The sequence below is a fragment of the Schistocerca cancellata genome, chromosome 2, assembly GCF_023864275.1.
Source record: "Schistocerca cancellata isolate TAMUIC-IGC-003103 chromosome 2, iqSchCanc2.1, whole genome shotgun sequence".
NCBI classification, from domain to species: domain Eukaryota; kingdom Metazoa; phylum Arthropoda; class Insecta; order Orthoptera; family Acrididae; genus Schistocerca; species Schistocerca cancellata.
This window is the reverse complement of record NC_064627.1, coordinates 313,816,717-313,841,261: the sequence shown is the minus strand read 5'-3', so window position 1 is coordinate 313,841,261 and position 24,545 is coordinate 313,816,717. Positions and strand designations below refer to the sequence as shown.

Sequence of the window (24,545 nt, the reverse complement as noted above, 5' to 3'; positions counted from 1 at the left end):
GGATCCAGAGCACTGCAGCCAACGGCACTCAGTTTGTTGCTCTGTTCCTCAAGTCCCAGAAGGCCTTCGGTGCAGTTCTGCACCGCCATCCAGTGAACAAAATAAGATCTTACTGATTAGATTCAATACTTCCTCCCTGTTAGAACCTGGCTTGTCATTCTTCCTGAAACAGAATCAACAGATGTATCTGTAAGTTTGAGAGTACCCCAAAGTAGGTTGCCCCAACACTGTCCCATATGGCATGCACATGTGGAAATCACTTGGCCACAACAGCCTGCTGGCCTGAGACAAGGGCAGTACAATCATTAAACTACAACCCTGCTATCTGAATGCCCAAGTGCCAGCTGTTTGCCTACTACTTCCTGTGGCCACCTGGATGTGTTTGAGCAGGCACTTGAGCTGGAACAGCCTAATCTAGTGGATAACACTCTAAGTCCCATGCAGTTGCTCATAGACAATTTTGTTTTCTGTATGAACATTGCAAAGCCAGAAGTCTAGTAAAATGCAGGAATACTTGCAGAATGTAACGAATTGCTCACAGATAGATGGAGACATACTTTCCATTACACTGTTTGTGATAAATCATTGGAAATATTAACTGTTGCAAAATTCCTAGGAGTAACCACATGATATGACCTAAAGTGAAATGTCCACATAAAACTAATTTTAGGAAAATCAGATCCCAAGATGAAATTCAGAGGGAGAACTTAAGGAAAAACAATTCACCACAAATTTAGGAACTCTCATAAGGATAGATTAATGCAAGATAGAATATCTAACGAAGAAAGAATGCTTCATCATGGGATTGTTGTTTGATGTGAGTGTGTTATAGAGATGATCAACACACTTCAAAGGCAGATGCTACAAGTTGAAATTCAGAGAGCATATGTTCCAGTCAAACATGAGATGATATTCAACATTCATCTCACAAAATGATGATGACAAGAAAATCAGAGAAATTTTAGACCATATGGAAGTTCACTGATATTCATCTTGTCACACATCATTTGCAAATGGAACAGGGAGGGGGAAAGATTGATAGTACCAGAAGTACCCTTTGCTGCACCCCATAAGATGACTTGCGGAGTATAAATGTTGATGTATAAGTACATCTACCACACATTTCTGGGCTACACGGCCCGATTACCTCCACTGCACTGCATTCCATTTTATCTTATAATCTTGCTGGTTTCCTGCTCAGTTTGTAAGTTCTCCTGTTTCTCCGTGTTATTCTTGATGTGCCTCTCTTGATTAATGTTGACCAAATTTATTTATTAATTTTTCCCTGAAACACTGTGTCCCACTGCCGTGAGTCAAAACTGGTGATACACACATATTTTATACTTTTTCAGACACACCAGGAGCTTAGTTTTGAAAACTATGCCTAGTTCGCCAGACCATTCCAAGTAATTTTTACATCTCTGTTTATTTCTTTTGCTGTCCATCCAGTTTCTTGTATTCAGCTGCCCTACATATAAAAACTGTTGAAGTGGTTCTATATCTTCATAGTTAAAAGCCTTTACCTGCTTAGTGTTAAAAATTTAAATAGGTAATTCATGCTGTAAGTAAATGCATACATTCCTCATTAGACAAACAGCCTTGAAATTGCAAAGAAATATATTTTTAAAATTCAATACACAATTAATATGCATAAAAGAAAATGGTTGCTGATTTATTTATTCCTGTAATTACATTGTGCTGTAAGTCATGCATAAGAAGTAGGCCTATGAGTATATGGAACCATTCAGTGTGTGAACAAAGGAAAGGTGCCTGGAGATGAAGTTTCAATGCAAATTATTAAATCTAGAGGGAAAATAATACGAAAGTAACGTGCAAAATTATACACATAATGTTTTTGAAATGGAGCTATTCCCAAAAATTGAAACTACATAATAATTTCTCTACTTTTTCAAGAAAGGGGACAGATGGTGAAAGAACTATATAGGCTTCTCATCATCTACTCCATAAAGAACAAGATATCCATTAAAAGTATCAGCATCCATATAAAAATATATTAAGTTGGAAGCAAGCAGAGGAACAAGGTGGCTTTAGAAGTGGTTACAGCCTAACAGATGACTTACAAGTTATGAACCAAATTACAGAAATATGAAATGAGTACAGATTACCACTTACAATGTAACTTGTATATTCTGAGAAAGCTTGTGATGGCATTTCAGCCACACCTGAATAACAGACCTAGCCATAATGAAGGAATACTTGTTAATGGAATATATGTGAACCACCTTCATTCTGCTGATGGCATTGTTCTGTTTGACTGTAGTGTAGACAAATGTCAGCAACAAATGTGTGATTTTAAAGAACAAGTTTGAAAGTAGAACAGATAATTAATGTTGAGGCCAAAGTAAAGTGTAAACAACATATCAAAAATAAAGTTATGCAAGTTACAGTGAGGTCATAGAACCAGCTGACAAATTTGTGTGTTTCAGACAGTGACAGAACAGACAGTAAAAGGATTAAACAGAAGAATAATAGTAGTCTGAATTGCCACTTAATCTGTTTAAAAAGAGCAAGATGACACGGTGGTAATTGTGCTGAGATCCCATTCAAGAGGAATGAGCTTCAAATGCTCACCCACCTATTGAGATTTAGCTTTTCTTTACGCAGATGTGGCAAATCTGGGACGATTTTGCTGAAAAAGCCACTGCCAGCTGCTTCCTGCATCCTTATGTAATTGTTCTAATGACCTCACTGTTGACGGTATACAGAAACTCTATACTGCACATAAGTGAAATTGCAATAACAATTAAATTTTACTTTGTTGGAATTTTGTGTGGTGGCTTTTTCTCGATGTTTTAAACAGATGATAGGTAAATGTGTTAATGGGGCCTAATGAAGACAGTTATTTCATGCACGATGAGAATATCTCGGCTACCTGTCATTCAAAGTGTTTTCTTTCACTGGACTACACAGCTGAAAATATCATTCACAGGGAACATTGGAATTTAAACAAAAATAAATTGTGGAATTTTCTTAAAGTGTTATGAAAGGTATGTGTACATACTTTCTATGAAATTTTGGTTAATGACAGTTGTAAAACAATTTGGAGTTTTATCACATTTTATAACAAGCAAACACTTTCAGTGCTATAACATTATGGATGAAACCAGGTAACACTATTTATTAAACTCTCTTTATGTTTTAAATTATTGTGTTACAAAAAAATCGGAGCCTTAATAAAAATCCACTGAGTACCCTACTTTGTGTGGCAACTAGTTGTGACAGCAAAACACTGATACAACATGCCAAAGAGCATAAAAACATCATATCTGTTATTGTTGATTGTTCAGGCATTATTCTGATTATTTTGTACGAGGAGTATTTGATCTGGGACACAATTGTTAGGGTAGTGAGACAGAAACCCTGAACATTACTGACATGATTTGCAATTAATAGTCATCAGATGTATAGCATTTAATGTAAAAATACATGGGAGTAACCAGAAAGCATTAACATGCTATCTGCAACAGAAAGAATGTCAAGGACATATAAGAAAAAGCTGAAAATTTTTGATATGTTTATTTTGTTATAGCAATTAGCATTTAGTAAATACTGCTTCTGGTGACCCTCATTGATTTGTGTAACAGTTTGTTATGTACTTGTATGTTAGAAGTTATGGCACCTTTCACTGCAGTTGTAGTGAGTAGGGCAGGCTGGCTGCCGTGCCAGTGAGAGAAAAGGTGTTGCGCAACAGGGCTCTGTGGGCCTTGCAGTCTTGCTCTGCTTGCCGCAGTGTCCAGTAACTTGTCAGCTGGAGTGCTATGACTGGTCATGGGCAACTCTGTAGCAGTGTGTCTTGACAAAGCTCGTGGCAGAAACAAGGCAGAGATAACAACAGTCAGTGCAACCCATTGGAAACCGAGGTCAGTTACCACTGTGTGCCATAATATCAATGAAATTTTCAATCACTTGTCATCCATAATTGGTTAGCAGAAATAAACAAACAGCAAATTTTGCTTGCTTTATCCAAATATTTTATGACAGTTTAGTAAGTTTGTTCACTTGTAGACCCAATATCGTAAGTACACTATCTAAATAGACAAACAATAAATGAGTATATATTTTTTTAATGAAGTGTTCAATCCATTTTGTTTATTTTGTCATTGTACTAAACAGTGCAGTACCAGTTCTGTGTACCCATCAAATGATCGATTTACTTTTTCATTAACATTTCCTTGTTTACTTTCACTTAGGCGTTATAGTTTTTCCTCACAGTTGCTCCAACATGAGAACTGTATCAGATTTATTGTAAAATCATAACATCAGAAAAGTATTCAATTTTCATATAACTGTTCATTAATTTTATTTTGATGTTTGTGGAATGTGTTCTTACATTTAAAAGTACACCATGAAGTGTACACAAAACCATCCCCCATTAATAATATTACAGTGATGGTGCTAACTGATAGCTTTTTCATGCAAAAATAAAATTTAAAAAAAATCACACTGCTTCACAGAATTAATTAATTTTGTTGGTAGTAACATTGTCTTTGGTTTAATAGGAAAACATGAATCATGAAAAACAACACAGTGTGGTGTTTGAAACAAGACTGTAATTCTGATTTTCTTTAAATATTTAGTACAAACACAAGACCAAATGTTATGTGTTACAATCATTTCAGAATGACTTGAAAACTGTAGCAAGACTTCAGCATTCCCAATTTCTCCCAAGTTCCAAGTAAATGTGTTCCATTCATATTTAAAACTTCAAAAGAAATAAACATATTTTTTTCATGAACATGAAGAGTGGCAGGACGAGGTAGGGATGGGAGGGAGGGAGGTGAGGTCTGTTTTCTTTTTCTTTTTTACTACATGATTATTAATTGTGGTTACCTGATTATTATTTAGTTACTCCAAATGACATGAAGATCTCATGCCTAGTTGTGTTGCGTGTTTAGTAACTTCCTTGCGTTAGTACTTCATAAAAAATCTGTTTATAGGAAAAATTATTTTGTGTTGCAAATATTTGACCACAATTGGCACCAAAAATATATTTTTCATTGAATTAAACTGAGAAATAGTTGTTAGTCCATCTGAATGAAAAAATTATTATGACAATAATTCCAGAGATTGGATAAGCAAGGTTCAGTCCCTTGCTCAGTTAATTTGCTGAAAGGTTTGTTATAGTTTCTCCTAATGGCTTCAGATGAAAGCAGGGTTGATCTTTTCAACAAGTAAAACTGATTAGTTCTCTTATTTTAAGGCATCTAATGTACCGTCCAGCTGTAATGGCATTGTTAAATTCATTTTTACACCTATAAGGGCTTATAAGGTTATTAATGGATTTCATTACATTTTATAGGTGAAGTGCACTGTTACGTGGCATGATAACTCATGACCACTGATATTTTTACTGAAAGGACTTGGCTGTCGCACATCCACAAAATATACTATTCAGTGATCTATTAGATCTTTTATTGAGACAAGACCTGCTATATGAGAGTGGTATTCCTATGCTGCTTTGCTTATTTTGAAAATGATACAAGTCTCTAGACTTTGGTTTCTGATAGGTCAGTAGTTACTTTCAAAACATGAAATTATGGACAGCTCCATAGGAATTGTATAAAGCATTTTTGAAATAGTATTTTTGCATTTATGTTGAATGAAGCCAGTTGTGAGAGATCTGTATGTCACCTCCTTTGAGGCAGTCTCTCTTAAGTGTATTATATTTCTATTTACGTTTTATTGAACTTCACTGTCAGCTACTAACACGTTCCTAGTGCTAGTCAATAAAAAGAAAGCTTTCAAGTCAGTTAATGTCTTAATAAATATTTATTATGCACGGGAGGGGGGGGGGGGGGGGGCTAACCAGCAAGTAGGCAGTGTGACACTTCAGAACTGGTAGTCAAGCTAAAGTATACATTATCTGACAAAAAAATGAAGCAACCAGTAGACAGGGTTGGGTGTCAATGCAATGCCGTACACTTACACACCATCAGCAGTTACATAATTGATTAGAGTTCTAATTCTCTGTGACAAAGTGGCCACCAGAGGGTGTTAGTGTTGTTCAAATTTAGAGTTGTTACCAGATGTGGAAGGACATATAGTGGGCATGAACAGCATCTGATGTTGAGTGATTAGTGTAAAGGACATGAAGACACTGCATACTCAAATGAGAAAGAGTTATTAGCTCCTGACAGGGTTTGAAAAGGGGATCCTTGAGGTTCTCCGTTTGCCCAGTTGACCGAATCGTGCACTATCTGGAACTATGGGACATTGGGATGTGACACTGGCCTGATGTTGAACTGCATGGTTATGTGAGGACAGTCAACCATGTAACATCACTGCAAGGGGTGATTATTGTATTGTGCACTAAGAACTTCATAATCCCTTCACGTTTGTGCCTGTCATGCAAGAAAAAGAAATGGACACTCAGCCATTTTTGTGTCATCCCCCACCGTAGGTCAGAGACTAACGACAGTCAGATTACGGAATTACCACCTCAAGCTTAAGCTGCTGTTAACACCGTAACACAGGTGTCTGCATTTGGAATGGTGCTGTGAGCAGAAAGCATGAACTGCTGATGAATGGTGTAACATTGTGTTCAACGATGAATTTCGATTCTACAGTACCCCAAATGACCATTGTCAACAAGTATGTTGACAACCAGAGGAGAGCGTATATGTTGTACACTTGTCAAGTGTAACAATTCTGATTCTGATGGCCACTATAGAGTACACTTGATCCATTAGTTGTTATCACTCACTCACTCTGACCTGCAGTTGACTTTGGTCATTGTTGTCTGTTTGTATTGATATTTCTGTTTCCTAACATTGGTAGCAAGAGGATGGCACAGTCTTATACAATCATTGGTGTGTATTGTTTTTTAGCAAGGAAGGGTTGAGTGCAAGACAGCTTCTTGATGTCTACAAGAGGATGATTGATGTTAAGTTCCCATTTCTTGACACAGTGTGGCAGATGAGAGAGAGAGAGAGAGAGAGAGAGAGAATGACTCTTTGAGCATTTTGACTTCAAGTTTTTGGTACCTGTGTGATTTAAGGTGTGTGCTCACTCAATTCTGAGTGGCTGGTTGTCATACATAGAACATGATGAAAGGGGAACCTTTTGTGCTGATACCTGGGGTGCAATGCAATTTTGTAATGAGACACTTGTACTGCAAAAATAGCTGCCATTGTTATTTGGCTATTTGCTGCAACTGGGAATCAAACCTGTGACATGAAGTCAGAAGATACTTGCGCAGCATCAGAATAGCAAAAGTTCCCTAAAAATGAGAAAATTGTGAAAACTGAAAAATATTATTGTCAGGACTCGAAACAAAGACATCCTGAGCGTGAATTTCAATCGATAGAACTTATGGGAACTCGTCCTTCATATCTCGTCACATAAAATAATTGCTATTTCACTAAAACTTTTATTGTAGGTTAAAACAGAAAAGAAGAGTAAACAACTGTCACTATGCCAACTGTGGCAAAGATTCATTTTATAGTCAGTGGTGGATTTGCTCACTTATTGCGGCAAAGTGAATTAACGATGTCACTTCATCAGTTACCCCCTCCCCTTCCCGCCTCCTCCATTTTTTGAAACCAGAGTCCCCCAGTAAGTGGGTGAAGTTGCATTTGGTTTGCCTGTCGGTTCTTGTGGAAACGGCTGGTGCAGCAAATGTTGCTCCTGTTACATGGTTGTTACTTTGCTGTCTTCTTCTGTGGGCAAAGGTTCAGCGAAAGTATCTGCAGAAATGCTTGCCTCTACGTTGGACTGCGATGATGTGGGAGGAGAAAGTAGTGCACCCTCGACGATGTACGCGGGTTTGAACCACTCTATTGAGACTTGTCTCCTGGTTGCTGTTCTTTTCACTCTTGATATTGTTGACTCCCTCGTGCATTTACTCTGTAGGGTCCAGAATACAGCGAAACGAGGGATAGAGACATCACATCATCCCTAGGACATTTTTTTACGTCTCAGTGAACAAACATCCTTCGGTTTCCATGTCTGACAGGACTGTTAGACTGAGTGTCCATCATTCTGATGCTGCGTTGTTGTAAAGTATTCATGCATACTCTGGAGTCAGTGACTTCAGCTTCCACAACTGTGCACATTCCACAGTCTCAGTATCGGCTGTTGTTGATTCTAGTACACGCAGAAGCCTTACATAAGCTGTTTACAATGGCGTCTTCTTTCCTTGCTAAGACTTGCAATGTCAAGTCTATTTGTGCTGCAATGACAGTGCGAATGATGGTCTGTAAGTTTGCGAAGCAATAATACACGTAAAATACTGTTTAGGCAGAAGTACACAGGGTTTTCTGGTGTCTGTAGAGTTTCGAGCAGTTGTGACGGAGTTATGTCACCCATATTTGTGCGAATTTTTTTTTGTAATCGCCGTTCTGGTGATATAGTGTACCAACGTATGAGAGTAACTTTACGCATTTTAACTTTACGAGGTTTCTGCTATTTCCTTTATCACGTCCAAATCCAGAAGTGAAACAACAGTATTGATTCGATCAGCATTACTGGATACCCGATGACGGTGAAAATATGCTTTCAATTTGCGTGAACCAGAATTATGGTCATGTCTCCCAAAATGTGAGATGCTTAGCATTTCCATGTGTTTCCATCCATCATTCCATTTTGCAGCGAATTAATAGTTGTGGATGTGATCCTAGATCGAGTGACAAGTGTTCTTTCGTCCCAACTCCAGTTTCTGGTGATTGCATCAGCGAATCCATTATTCCCGACGTTACGTTCACACTGTTGCCACTGTGCCAACTCGTTTTTCATATCTCGCCATATAAAATAATTTCTCAGTTATTTCACTAATAACTTCTGTGGTACTCGCTTAGGGTAAAACAGAAAAAGAGAGTATACAACTATCAACAACTGCCACTATGCCGACTGCGGCAAAAATATTTTTTATAGTCAGCGTTGGGTACCTCCACTTACTGCAGAGATGTGGATTACTGATGTCGCCACAAAGCAATGAGATGCCTTGGAATACAGGTACTAGTGAAGTGCCGACGCAGCAGAAAGCATCAAAATTTCGAAAAAAATTCTCTCTACTGGTTTTGAGCCTGGGTTGGGTTGTTTGGGCAAAGAGACCAAACAGCGAGGTCATCGGTCTCATCCCATTAAGGAAGGACGGGGAAGGAAGTCGGCTGTTCCCTTTCAAAGGAACCATCCCGGCATTTACCTGGAGTGATTTAGGGAAATCACGGAAAACCTAAATCAGGATGGCCGGACGCGGGATTAAACAGTCGTCCTCCCGAATGCGAGTCCAGTGTGCTAACCACTGCGCCACCTCACTCGGTTTGAACCTGGGGCTCTGAACCATAAATATCCGTGTGAGTCATGTGTTCGCTATTTTAATATAATAAATTGGGGGTAGTTATTTACAATGTAAAAAATTGTGAAAATTAAAAAAAACACCAGTGTTAGGTTTCGAACTCAGAACCTTCCAATCATAGATGTCTATGGGAGGGAGGAGGACGATGTTCGGACGATTGGATAATTTTGAATTCCCCCTTTTTGTGCAGTTTTCAAAATACTAAAAATTATCAAAAAATCCCAGTTTCACGAAAATCTAAAAATGTTGGGATTCGAAACAGGACCTCCCAGATCCAGAGAGTATCTGCTTACCATTATACTTCAAGACAAGTGAAGTAGCCTGAGCTAACCTGGCGGAAAGGGACTTTGTGAAAGGAAAGAGGTAACAGATAATGTAGACCAGGGGTGTCCAACCCGCGGGCCGCATGCAGCGCAAAGCAAATATCAATGCTGCCCATGAAGTGAGGATCTATCTCACGATTGGTTAAACAAAAACCCATAAAATTCCGTGTGTGCAAAGTCAGGATAAATTGAATATTTTCTTGAAACTCAAGGCACACGATGCTATTCTCTCATTGGTTCATTCCTTTCTTTTTTTCTGAGATTAGTATTAAGTATATTATGTCAGGCCCAAAAATACTCGTCTTTTTCCAATGTGGCCGTGGTAAGCTAAAATGGTAGAAGTCTCTGATCTAGACAGTGATATGACAGGAGCAAAAGAAGTCAAAAGTATCGTCAGGTATTTGGAACAGAACTGACCAATAATTACTACTAACATCAACTTGCTAACAAGCAACAAGATTCCAAGCAGTCTAGAACAACACGAATAATGAATGTTATGATATCCCGACCGTGTGCCGTTCCATAACCACCACAACTGCACCTGGTACTTCGTATAATGTCGGTTTTTAGGTTAATAAATTTTATCTTTGATGTAAGTTGGACTTCCGCGTCGAAGCCCAAAATCGTACTCTTAAATGTACAGACTTATATTTTTAATAAATAATTCCTTGGATTGTATGCCGTTAGCTTCCTTGCAGGTTGCGGCGGGAACCTTACTGGAAGCCATTAGCAGTGAGGAAGTACATGATGCGATCGCACAAGGTGCGTTGAATCGGTCCCCGGGCATTGATGGGCTTCCTGCTGAATTTTATCGAGAATTTCGCAACGAAATGGCACCGCGATGGACGGAAATGTACAACGAGATGTTAAATTCCGATGCGCCTATTCCACCGGCTTTTATGGAAGGCCTCTTGGTGCCAGTACATAAACCGAAGCCAGGAATTACGGTCACACATTATTGCCCCATCACCCTGCTTAATGCCGACTATAAGATCTTTGCACGGTTGCTAGCGTCCCGATGTCGTATGTTAATTCGTAGCGTTCTCTCTCCAGAACAGACGACACCGGGTGTATCGGTGAATGTGCAAACAGCTACTGGCGAATGCCGTGATGTGATAGAGCTGGCGGAGGAGTGCCGGCATAAAGCGGCGATGGTGGCGGTTGATTTTGACAGTGCTTTTGATAAGATGCGCCACAACTATCTGTACGCTGTACTGCAACAAATGGGATTTCCAGACCGTTTTACTGGTCTCATTAGAAGGAGATATGGGGGCGCACAATCCTTGGTACAGGTTAATTGGCGTATAGCAGGGCCCATTCAAATTCGACAATCCATTCGCCAGGGCTGCCCTGTTCGATGCTGCTGTTCGCGATAGCGTTGGAACCATTAATTGGGAGGCTAACCGATTCTCTTTCTGGGATGGAACTACGGGGCTACACCTTCAAATGTCGTGCCTATGCGGACGACCTCCTGCTGCTCGTTCGTTCTGAGGAAGAGGAGAAGACGGTCCTTGAACTGTTGTTGGACCACAGTGTGACGGCGGGTAGTGCAGTGAACATGAACAAATCGGCGGCAATGCCGGTTGGAAGGGGCCTTACCACCTGCACCAAGGCGACCGGACCTGCACCACAAGGGGCCTTCCGGCCAATGACGCCAAACGCTCATTGCCAATTTTCCATACCGCCCAGACTTTATTTTTATGGATGAAAATGTGCGACCACAGCTAAACTGTAGGACCTTTTCGACTGGCCTCCCCATTCACTGGACTTAAATCTCTTCGAGCAGGTGTGGAATTCATAGTGAAGATCTGTTGTAGCATGTCCACATGCACCATTGAGCAGTTTTCAATTGCACTGGCGGAGGAACGGAACGCTCTATCATAAGCTCTTCTTACCAGCCTTGGGGCCAGTATGGGAGCATAATGTAGACAATGTATTGGCATCCTTGGTGCTCACACAACCTATTAAGAACTATGTCCTCCCTTTTGTAATGTCCAGGAGACCATCATAAATCGCGGAGACTTAAGTGAAATTATCGTCTTTGATAAAAATGTCATTTTTGTTCGTCTCGTAGAGTATTTCCTTCAATTACCTTTGAATTACACTGTTGCAGTTCTTTCCATGTATGGTCAAAGTTTCATCGAACTATGATACTTCGCAGTGACACTTCAACCGAAACCTACTACCGTCCAGAAGCTTTTAACTCCGGTGTATTTAAGAACATTAAATGCAGTCACGAGGGAGGGATTCACAGTGGCCACTACAGTACGTAGGGCCAGACCTATTCCCAACATCTTTGCAGAGGTTAGTGAGATACCACGCTTTGAGGTGAGATCTCCTCGTGGTGTGAGTAGCATACAAAGTGCGTCCATATCTCTTAATATTACGCTACTCCACCGGCACGGAGACACAGTGGTGGCGACAGTATTAGTACATCTCATACATTATCTGATTAAAAAAAAGTATATGGACACCTCTACATAATGCAGAATTGACCACTAGATGTCATTGGAAGCAGAGCCTCCAGCACAGGAGGCGAGAATTATTGTACTGTCAGTAGACAAACATTAACAGCAGAATAGGTCAGTAAGCAGAGCTCACTCATTTCGAACATGTATTAGTCATTGGATGTCACCTGCATAATAAATATATCAGGGACATTTCAACTCTTGTAAATCTGCCCAAGTCGACTGTTGCTGATGTGATTGATAAATGAAACGCTGATCCCGGCGGAGGTTCGAGTCCTCCCTCGGGCATGGGTGTGTGTGTTTGTCCTTAGGATAATTTAGGTTAAGTAGTGTGTAAGCTTAGGGACTGATTACCTTAGCAGTTAAGTCCCATAAGATTTCACACACATTTGAACATTTGATAAATGAAACGGAATCAACAATCACATGTAAACCAACACCAGGCAGATCTCATGTACAGATGGACAGTGACCAAGGAACATTACGGAGTGTGGTTGTAAAAATGAACTCAGTGGAAGCAATCAGTCGTGCATTCCAAAGTGCTATCAACAGTCCAGCTAGCACAGTGAATGTGCATGTGGAATTAAAAGGAATGGGATACAATGGTAGAGCAGCATCTCCTACGAGTAAGATGTACATTTTCATAGTTACTGCTGTGTGACAATTGAGGTGGTGTAAAGAGCGACGCCACTGGACAGTGGATGGCGAGAAAGGAGTGGTTTGGAGTGACGTATCACATTATACCCTGTGGCAATCCGATGGGGATTTTGGGTTTGGCAAATACCTGTATACTGTATAGTGTGTATAGTGAAGTATGGATGAGGTGATGGTGTTATGGTATGGGGGAGTTGTTAGTGGTTAGGGTGTAGCTCTTTTATTGCGCTTAAGGAAATGCTAAATGCGGATGTGTATGAACATATTTTACAGCTCAGTGTATTGCATAGAGTAGAAGAAGTTCAGAGACAATGACTGTATCATCCTGATGCTGTACCCCGTCACAAAGTAGCATATGTGAGGCAGTGACATGCAGACAGTAACATTCCTGAATTGGACCAACCTGCCCAGAGCCCCGACCTGAACAAAACTGAGCACCCTCCAGATGGGTCAAAAGGTCGATTTCGCCCAAAATTGCATCGTCCAATTTTCTGTGGTTTCGGTTCTTGAGGAAGAGTGGGCCACAATTCCTCCACATTCAGCACCTCATTGAAAGCATCCTCAGCAGGTTCAAGCCGTCATAAAGGCGAAGCGAAGGGTGTGCGCACCTCTTAATGTCCACAAATAGAAGTCCGGATATTTTTGATTAGCTAGTGCATTTCCGATTTTGGCAAACCGGACGAAGATAACACGTCAAATGGGATAGCCGTTAGTCTCTAACGAAATAAGTAACTAGCACGGCAGATGGCTCAAACGGTTCGTATTTCATTTCTGAAGCCGTGGTCACGTCGACCCTCGAATATAACTACTATCTCGACTTCTGGGCCTGGGCTTTGTTTGGAACTCTGTTGGGTTGTTTGTTGTCGTGTGAAAGCTTCGCTCACCATTACTGATCCAGAGGCACGTTACGTCACGTTACTTGCAGACTTAACGCCCGCTTCTATTGCGTTGAGGCTATCGACTTGGCGTCGATCTTGGTTTCCGCACTATACGTGTTTCGCGGCAGTGTCCTGCCTGGTTTGTGTCAGTTTACGGCTCTTTAGTGTTCCCTTTTGTCTCATCCGCCTTTTGTACGACTCGTCAGGCAACGGGTCTGTTATGGGATACATGCAAAGATTATTCATTTGGAAAAGGGTGTGGCAGATAATACAGGGCTACCATAAACTATTCATTCGTTTTCAGAGTTGTGTATTTTCCAAAGTATTACATGTACAAATATTAATGATGCATGAATAGAACCGTAAATTGACTGAGTTTGCATTTTGCCCATCAGTTGGCATTACGAGTGCTGTGCCTAGGTGTCCAGACAAAATGGCAACAAAGCAAGAAAAGAGTTTTTGTGTGTTGGAATATGAGAGATTATCTTTGCAGCGCGCAATGAGAAGGAATTACGGACGGGAACTACCATGCAAACAGAATATTGTGCATTGGTGTCGGCAATTTAAAAACACAGGTTGTCTCTGTAAACAGAAAAGTACAGGTTGTGTCTGTGCACAAGAAAGTAGCGGTCGACCAGGTGTGGCCACAAGCAACAGACCAAAAAAATCAACAGTCCGCGCAAGCCACGAACTTGAGGTACCGCAGTAAACTGTGTGGAAGATTCTGCAACGGCAGTTACTTTTCAAACAGTCTTCTGGAGCTCGTACAACAATTAAAACCGAAGATTATGCCCTGCGCGATCAGTTTTGTACCACAATGCAGGAAGCACTTGATGATGAACATTTCGCCTACAAGGCGTTCTTCAGTGTCGAAGCAACCTTTCATATGTCGAAGAAGGTTAACCGCCACGCAATGTGAGTGCGGGACACTGAAAATCCTCATGAAATTGTGGCGCATGAAGGAGATTTACCGAGGGTTAATGTTTTCTCTGTAGCGTCACGGAAGAAGCTGTATGCGCTGTTTGTCTTCTGTGAGAAGACTGTATCAGCTACCTCGTACCTTGATGTGTTGCAGTTGTGTGTTGTTTCCGCAACTGACTGACGATTCCGCGAATTTCATCTTCCAGCAAGACGGGACAGCCTCCTCATTGGAACACTTACGTTCGTCGCTAGCTAAACGACGAATTTCCGTAGTGGTGGGCGTAGTATTTAAGATGATGTAGCTCTGTACCTTCCCCTTTCCCCCTTGTGACTTTTTCATTTGGGGTTACATTAAGGCCCGCGTTTACGTATCCCCCTGCCAAAACCACTAGAACAACGCAGAGAACGCGTCAGTGCTGCCGTGATGACAACTGAAATGATGTGATTCTTAAAAATTTTCCCGGCGTAAAGAGTATGCCATGAAGTTTCGGGATTGCAGACGGATTACGTCGACTTCTTGCCACGATATTTGGGCTGACAACCACTCAGCCATTTTCAGTTGAGTTTTTTGCATTGGAGATTGCTAGGTTTCTTCTTCTTCTTTATTGTAATTTCATGCCTCGAACGAGGCGGCCGGCAGCGGCCTACATACGCCGCTCTTCGGCCAATAGAAGATACAACAGATAGACAGAGAAGGCATAGATCATAAAAAGCTTGGTAATACATGATGATGATGAACATTACATGATAGATTAGAAGCCGTTCGACGGAAGGCACTGTGTACACAAAGGTGGTCATCAGTAGAACAGACAAAGGCATCCAGTTGGAGACACGAACATAGGAGGACACTGATGAAAACACTGTAGCACAAAACGAAGAAACACTGACGCGCAGAAGCGCTGGTGGCGATCATCAACGAAGCACTCACAAACACACTGATGAAGGGGGGGGGGAGAGGGGTGCTACCTGTGGGTGGAAGGGAGGGGGCGGAAAGGAGAGGGGAATGGAGCCAATGGGAAAAAGAAGGGAGAGTGGAGGCGAAAGGGGAGGTGTTGGAAGCCTAGGGAGGGGGCAGAGGGGGAGACGTGGGAGAGGGGGCGGGGGAGAAAGGAAGGTGAGAAGGGAGAGAAGGAGCCCTGGGGAAAGGAGACTGCTAGTACACATCACTATCTGTATACAAAAAATTGGAACAAAGACACAAGCGCAAAAAGACAGTTGCTACATAAGCGACATCTATTGAGTGACACGCCCTCTTCCAATATTGCTCGGTTTATGGCACACAGGCGCACGCGTAATGAGATACTACATGCATGCTCTCTATCGAAATGTGCACTCACAGAGTTAAAATTCAGATGTCAAAATGAATGAAATTAAATATTGCTAGACGTGTCATTGGTCCTAAAATGGTTTCTTTTTTAAAAACATAAAGATGTCACTGGGTCCCAGGTTTTATTCAATTCAAAGCGCCATCACGATTAAAATAAATGTTCAAATGTGTGTGAAATCTTAAGCTACTTAACTACTAAGGTCATCAGTTCCTAAGCTTACACACTACGTAACCTAAATTATCCTAAGGACAAACATACACAGCCATGCCCGAGGGAGGACTCGAACCTCCACCGGGTCAGCCGCACAGTCCATGACTGCAGCGCCTTAGACCGCTCGGCTAATCCCGGGAGGCATCACGATTAATAAGATCTTGCACTAAACGTATTTCCACCAGTTCCTTAATAACTGAATCCCAGAAGGGTCTCCTCGAGGCCAAGATTTCTGTGGCAAAGTAATCCATGGAATGTCCTGCAGAGATACAATTCTTGGCTATCGTTGCGAAAGGCGAGTGTGGCGCACTCTGTGCGCGTTGTCTGACCAATGTAGGCTTTGTCACACTGGTGCAGTATTCTTCAGATTCCAGCCTTGTGCGATCCCAGATTTAGGCCAAGAAAATTAGAGTTTCCCTTTCACAAATCAATGGTATTCTGGAAACTGTTTTAATCAGTGAAATAGGCCTCTTATATGAATAATCTGAGTTTGCGCCGATTTCCGAGTGAAGCACCAGCCGCGATGAAAAGAAAAACCACCAAAATTTCGTAGAATTTTTCAATTTCCTTCGAAACTAAGCGTTTAGTCGAAAAAGCCAAGTTTACGGAAATTGTAGAGCATTAAATTCTGTATCGATTGAGTACCAAAACTTAGCTATCTGATTATCTTTTACTGTAGAAAGCTACATGTGGAAACGGTAATTTTGATACTTTTCGAAAAACACTCGTTTTTTCACTATAAAACTTGTAGTATATGAGAATTTGCCAATTTGACGCCAAATTTTGTGAAAGAAAAGTTGTGTAGGATCAAAATCTGATATTTCAAAGAAGAAATCGAGTGCTACCTCTAAAGCGTATATCTAAAATCAAGTGCAGAATAAGGTCACACCTATAAGAGGTGAAACATTTTGCGGGGAATCACGTTCCACAGAAAGTCCACTGAAGTGCTTCAGCGCCAAAGGTTGTTTCAAAAAGAATGCCCCGATTTCAAAACTCCATATTTATCGATAAAAACATACTACAAAAATGGGTTGAATTGCAAAATACTCTTGAAGTTTTAGCTATGCAATGCTATGTCTACCAACAGTAGCACGAACAATATCTATACGATAGATAAATTTGCCATAAACTTTACACAATGTAGCTCTGCTTTTACAAAAGTTATAGCGGCTTTCTGTTGTTCACTTCTTCTATCTCAATCCAGGAGTCGAGCAAATGTATCAGAGAAAGTCGCATCAGTAGCACGGACGTCACAAAGGTCGGTAAAGCAATTACACATCGCTTTGGAAATGACACGTTGGGTCGTCAGTACTTGGCCATCGGTGTGAGTGAGGGATGCGATATTTGCTCTTTCCAGAATCGTCCTGATTAGGTCATGTGAGGAGAGGCAGTTCATCTTGTGGTAATGAGCAGGATTTTTATCGTATCCCGAGACCTTCCATTTGTTGTTTCTTTTACTGAAGAAGCTTCTCCTTAACAGGACGAACATCCATAACCGTAATAGTTTGTGTGGTAACTTCATGAATTTGTCGAAAGACAAAAAGGAAGATGAACAGACTTTCCTTCAGATATTGTCACAAGAAAAAATCGCATGGGGTCATGTCTGGCGATCTTGGAGGCCAACAGTGCAGGGCAGTGTCTCGGGGTCCTGTGCGCCCTAATGCACAAATTGGCGATGCCAACGACGAATGTTTTTGGGTGCAGGCAGATCAATGCAAAAATGCCGACGAAAAGCAAGCTGGGCCGAAGTCACTGACTCTGTCTTTGCAGACTGCAGCATCCAAAACGTCTTCTGTCGAGCAGATGCCATCTTACTTCTGACTCACTGCAAACTGAGAAGACGGGTTGACTGACACGTAACGGCGATTTCCTCAGAGACTACGCCACACCCATTCGAACACTTACACATTTCCTTGCCGTCACGTCCCGTGTTACGTGATTATTACCGTCCAAGATAATGTCGTTCTTTTTAAATACCCTGTATTTTGAGTACGAGCTATCCACGTGTCCTCTATCTAAGTTTGACGACGTGAATGTGCAGAAAACACAGAAAACAGGATTTTACAAGTTTGATGCTTTTAAAAGCTCAACTGATTTCGAAAAGGTGGAATTCGTTGTAAACGGAGGAATTCTGTTGCATAGAGAGGCACGAGGGGGTAAAAGAATTAGTTTATTGCATAATTATGTAGTATGTACATCAAGTGTTGGTATGTAAGAAAGATCACGACCGCATTTGATGGGTACCCTAATGTGACAAGTGACAGGAGCACGAAGCCAGCTGAGAGGCTGCACAGAGCCACGAGAACTGCACCAGCTGTCACGTTTAATGAAACGACGTCAGTAACCATGGTAAAAGATTTATTTGTGCCGAACGAAAAAAATAAGCAGTGTCTCATTTCTTTACTGACAGCACAACTTGGGGGGTGATCACTTCAATATTAGGCAAGCCGATGAGGATATAGATACTCTATTTGCAGCTACTGCTGTTAAATTTATCAGCGCTCTGTGCTGTTGTCGTTGGGGAGGTTACCGACCTTTTTGTGATTCTGACCGCTTCACCTCCATTGTCCCCCCAAATTTTATTTTACTGAAGCGAGGCAAAGACAGACATAGTCTACAGCCAGTTGTGTCAAGTATCTAAGTGCTGCTACAACACCACTTTGTCGTTTTTCGGCAAAGGAAAATTGAAACTCCTCAAGATGCTGGAGACGAAAAACAACCTACAGAAAGCACCTTAGATATTCATGTGCTACTCTCTATGAGATTGAGGAGGAGTCTGGAAGAAGTTAACGGCAACCATTTACTACAAAGGTGAAACAAAGTCATTAAATGTGCTTCGTTACTGAATCTTTATAAAATATCTATCAGAGACATCATTCAACCTTGCCTCTTTGCCTCCCTACAGAAGCAGCTGCTCGACAGCATTCCCAGAGGAGGCATTTGCAGATACAAGCACTAGTTCCACAATGGACCAAAACGCTTCAAAAGTTGGCCTCTTTCCAGTTCCCAGTACTAGAGAAGCAATACCCGAGGAACTGTTGAAAACCATTTACTGCACATGGAGATTGTTCTGCAGGGAAAGCGCCATCAAGCGTTTGCAAACTATGCAAAGACTAATCCTGCACTAATGTCCAATTGGCATAACTGTTATTTACATTGATTACTGCGACATAGGTAATGAAATTTTGGAATAAGGAAGAAGAGATCACATCGAGGATAAAAATACAGAAGAAATGTGAGAATTCATGTTAGTGGTAGGACAAACTTTGTACCAGCGCATTTTATTAGTGCTGGTTGCCTACATCAGGGGCAGGTATGCACTCAGGGGCAAACCAGTGGATCTCACTTACTGTTCTCCTTTGATTGACAGGTCCTTAACCTATTGTTCTGTTAAAAGTATCCTTCCTTTTCATTGACTGGTCCTTAACCTATTGTTCCTCCACCCCTTCCACTCCCCTCCCCCCTAAGGAAACCTCTAACCCACCCCCTCCCCCTCGCTGCTACAGGCACACTTTCAGATCTGAGTTATTGGAATAGCCTCTCTCACTCTTATCAGTTTGACTACTTAATTAAATTGATCGATTAATTAACCCCTCCCCCTTTGGTAAACCCACCTCCCAGAAACTGGTGGGAAAAAGACTTAGGAGATCGGTCATTTGGAGGGAATTCGATTGCAGTGTATGGAATATTGTTTAAACAATTTAGACAATGTATAAAATAGTGCTTAATTATTTATGGCAGTGTGTGGAATATAGTTTATTTATTTAGTTAAAGAATTTGTCAGGAAATCAGATGTAGTGTATGGGATACTGTTAACATAATTTAGACAATGTGGGGAATATTGTTTATTTAAACAATTTATGGGATTCAAGGCAGTGTATGTAATATGGCTCTGTGGTGGAGAAGAAGGATCCCATAACAGGAAATTCAAGGGTATATTGTTTATTTATAAAAAAATCAGTTCGTGGGGGTTGGAATTCTCTTGCTCATCATTCTCTGCTGTTTGGAAGTATGTAGGTCTTGTAAGAAGTGATTGCATGAATCGCCTTTCTTTTTTTAATTCCAATCGCACAAGGAATACCATCAAGAAACACCTATCACACGTAATTACGCTGGTGAAACTTTCGATCGCAAAGCATGCACCACCCACCATCTCCTGTGCACTGCACCGCATGGAAAACCACCAGACAGACTGCCAGGAGTCAGGATGCACCAGCAACCCCCGCGAATTGAAGACGTGTATGTCAGCTGCCGAATCATGCGCAGGCGTCAGTTCGGTACCCCGCAAGCATGATACGGCGGCGTCCCTTTCATAATTGACACCTGAGAAATTCCTTTCAAAACATGTGTCTACCTAGACACCATTGCTGGTGCAATGACGCATATCCTTTGTACCTGCAGTCCAGCGAGATGTTCATATGGCGGATCACCCTCAGCGAGATCTTTGCACAGCGGCTCACCCTCACAGCTGTAGCTAAAAGGGTATCAGTTTTGTATTGACATCACATGTCTATGTAAATAAGAGCGAAGTCTATCTCTCCAAAATCTTAAAGTGTTGCAGAAATAGTTTACGGTCGCTTTTGTTGTTGGTGTAGGAGCTTTTGTGATGTCTCAGCTTGTCAGCATGGAAATTATTGTCCTTACAGGAGCTGTTTACGAAAATATGTCAGAATAACACCGAATGCATTCTTTCTGATGCTCCTAACGAGACATCATGTGTTCCCTTCCTGGAAATCGTGATGTCCTGGTTTCAACATATGTCTCAGTAACGGTAAACTATCTCACCATTAAAAGCCTTCACCGTGTATGTGCACACTCGCGGAAAAACCGTTAATCACAGAAGCATTCCTGGTGTTTGGAAAGAGAGCGCTGTCTAAGCAAAGATGGGGAAAATCGCAACAATTACACAAGCGGAATTCGAACCACTGTTCTGCAGAAGAGAAAAATGGCGTGAATTTTCGGTGTCTTACAGCTACTGGTCTGGAGATGTCCTAATGCCACAGTGGCGTCTGAGTGACAGCATTCCCGTCAGAGACGGATGGTCTGCTTCAATTTGTCTTTGAACACTTGATTTATCAGAACTTTCCGTAGATACCTTGCCTCCATTTTGTTTGAACCAGTTTGTAGAGGCTCCTGTGCCCAAGCACGAAGAACATCTTGTGAATGAATGGAGTATTCTGATTGGCTCTTACTGAATTTAGCCGCCAAATTACTGATACTACCGGTGTGGGGGTAGTGTCCCCCACTTTTTCTGTAGGCGACACTTTGACTGACAAAACTATTTTGTACAGATCGCCATATTGCACTGACAGTTAAACCCCACAAAAGTGGTTTACAGCTCGTCAAATACATCCCACGTACTCACCGTGCCACTGTGCAGTGCTGACGGAGGAAACTGCCGTCGTAAATGCAGCCCATGACCACAGCTGTGAAGAATGTGTAAGCCAGAGAGAGGACAGTCAGATGTGGACGACTCCACACCCCAGGAGGACCTGATTGGTAGGAGTTTGAACGCTATCACTACTCCCAACGCAAACATTCGTCATATTCAATATTCTCAAATTTCCGCAGAGTATACACACGACACCAAGCGGTCCCTACGGGGACTCAACACAAACGTGGTATTTGGTCACTATTCACCCATCCGGGGGGAGGGGGGGGGGGGAAAGCCACGAGCCAAATCATCATAAGCCAGAAACTTTCTCAGGCTCTCTGAACTGCTGTACAAAGGATGGGCAAGCCCCAGCACAGAACATAGGCGTCCGCTGATGTGCTGTTTCGGGCCGCGACCTGCTTGCTTACTGCTGTGCTTTCTAAGGCCGTCTCCAGACTCACAAGAATATTGGGAGCCAGGCACATATTTACCAGCGTAACCACAATTAAATATTAGGATTGCTGCCACAGTCTGATAGCGAGCAATGTACTGGAAGTGTCTTTTCTTGACAGCCATGGTTCTGGAACGAATCTCAATATCTATAGTGCACTTAATTTTCAACGTAAAAAAATCTTTCATTCCCCTTATGGCTATCGATATGATGAATCTATACCTCCCTCGCGATAGGACACATAGTAGCGACTACACGACACTAGTACATATACCGCGAACACAGTTGTACAAAGGCTGGGTCAGTTCCCCTCGGCACAAAGGCGTCACTGTTTCTGACCCAAACCTGCTTGCTTGCTTTCTACACCCACTGTCTCTGAGATTACAAGAACACATGTACTTTCACACAGTTTGCCAGAATATTATACCATTTATGTGATACTTCTCGATATCAAGCACATAGAAATATCGTTTGCATAGCACTATCGCTTGCACCATATAATTCCAAAGATATAGACTGGAAATTATTTCCTTAGAAACCTTTAACTTTAGTGAGGTGTATCGTGCTGTAAACCACTGAATACCTAGAAACCGATCTCGTCTGCGAAGACCTTTACGTGAAACATAGAAAAAAAATACAGGAAACTGATATTTCCACTCGCAAATACCGATGACGGTGATATAACAGATTCCAAATCATCCTCATAATTTACAAAGTCAACTAATGTGTTTCTCTAGTCCAGAGAACCAGCAATCGTGTCTTGTACCCGTCTTTCACCTGCTAGATGCGCACGCCGCAATCGATGTTCTCTCAACTAAATAAAGACAGGAAATGTGCAGAAACAGTCAACCAGACAATGTGCATGGGAGGTAATAATGGTCCAGCAGAAATACACGTCCATATTGAATCTTATTAAATTTCCATGCGGTCATGAAAGCAGTCCAACACAAAAAAATGGTTCAAATGGCTCTGAGCACTATGGGACTCAACTGCTGTGGTCATAAGTCCCCTAGAACTTAAAACTACTTAAACCTAACTAACCTAAGGACATCACACACATCCATGCCCGAGGCAGGATTCGAACCTGCGACCGTAGCGGTCGTGCGGTTCCAGACTGTAGCGGCTTTAACCGCTCGGCCACTCCGGCCGGCGCAGTCCAACACATATTAAGTATTAGTTCGATATTCGGCTGTCTAGACACGGTTAAGTCAGCTACATTTCTGCATCCCTACAGACATCTCCATTCGGATGGCTCCTGTCGTTAGCGGGAAACATGAATCGTTCCCGCCACAGGCAACCTCTTCCACCATGCACCCCTTGACAGAATCGTCCTATTTATTTTATTTATTTAGCGTATGGCTCAAACATGACAGTAAAAATTACAGAAACAACACGATTTTAAAAAAATCACGTATGTATAAACAGAACAATAAATAACAGTTTGTATATAAGGACACAACCAATTGTAAATTTACACTCACAGAAGAGCAATCACAAGCAGACGTCCAGCTTAGATAATATATAGTCGAGTGCCTCTTGGGTCGCCATTAGGAAATCTTGTGGGTCATCCTCGTATGCCCTTAGTGGGCATTCCTGCACGATGTGTTTGACCGTCTGTCTCTCAGCGCCACAGTCGCAAGCGGCCGAAGGAAGTTTATCCCATCTGTGTAAGGAGTCGGCGCATCTCCCACAGTTGGTTCTGATGCGATTAAGAGTTGACCAAACTTTGCGGGGGCAATCAAATCCTTTTGGTTTACTAAATATGCATGGCATACTGTGGCAGTTTACTGCTGTTCTGCTCTCCCATTCCTCTTTCCATCGTCCTAGAAAACCAACCACATACATATTTGATCACTATACTTACAATTAAATATTACTATCGCGGTCTCAATTGGCCAACATTTGACAATGAGCGAAGTATCAGAAATACACACTGGTGTGGCTGTGGAAGTAGAAATATCTGTGCCATTCTTATGACTTGACATACTTTTCCCTTTGCTATCACAGTATTCCACTTCAAATCCATATCTTCCTTACGACTGGACATAGTCATTTCCTCTGCGCATGTCAAATCACACACACACACACATACTTTAGAAGCCCGATGCTTATGGGAAACCTATCATGCACTCCCTACCACTACGTATAATACTTCGCCAATAACTGATTGCTGGCGATACGAATTAATACTGACCGAAAATCAGCGATGGGTGGACATGTCTCATACGTTTTTCCTGCGAGTGGTCCCATTGTGTCTTAGAAAAAGTGGCGTAATCATCTTACAAACCGCCAGATGTTACAAAGAAAAAAAAACATTATCGCAACGACTATATTACTATCAAAATTGGTCCTGGTCCTATAGATGCACACAAGTATCCATGCTAAAAGCTATACTGGTTTTATAAATAGAGGTATGGCATTACCTCCGAATGAAGTGGTTTTTTCAGACAAATACCGTGACACTGAATGTAGACGGTGATCGCTGGAGTGTATATTATCATCGTACATCCATAATTGAAATGGAGGACAGTGGGACGTCAGCTGGTATAAATTTATATTAAAAATGAAGAAATTCCTCCAGCTGTATTTAAGGTGTCGATTTTATTTTGGCAACTAGTTTCA

At 41.6% G+C, this 24,545-nt stretch overlaps 2 protein-coding genes across 2 annotated transcripts in view; both read left to right on the top strand.

Moving 5' to 3' along the window:
• Positions 1-2,996, top strand: part of LOC126161696 (NADP-dependent malic enzyme) — a 75,140-nt gene extending 72,144 nt beyond the window's left edge. Inside the window, exon 12 of the mRNA XM_049917715.1 lies at positions 1,915-2,996. The gene's annotated coding sequence lies outside the window, so the exon portion shown is untranslated. The remainder of the gene's footprint in view (positions 1-1,914) is intronic.
• Positions 2,997-3,774: 778 nt separating this feature from the next.
• LOC126161695 (NADP-dependent malic enzyme-like) overlaps positions 3,775-24,545 on the top strand; it is a 395,549-nt gene continuing 374,778 nt past the window's right edge. Inside the window, exon 1 of the mRNA XM_049917710.1 lies at positions 3,775-3,881. Coding sequence (XP_049773667.1) covers positions 3,790-3,881 — 92 coding nt within the window. The 5' untranslated portion in view covers positions 3,775-3,789. The remainder of the gene's footprint in view (positions 3,882-24,545) is intronic.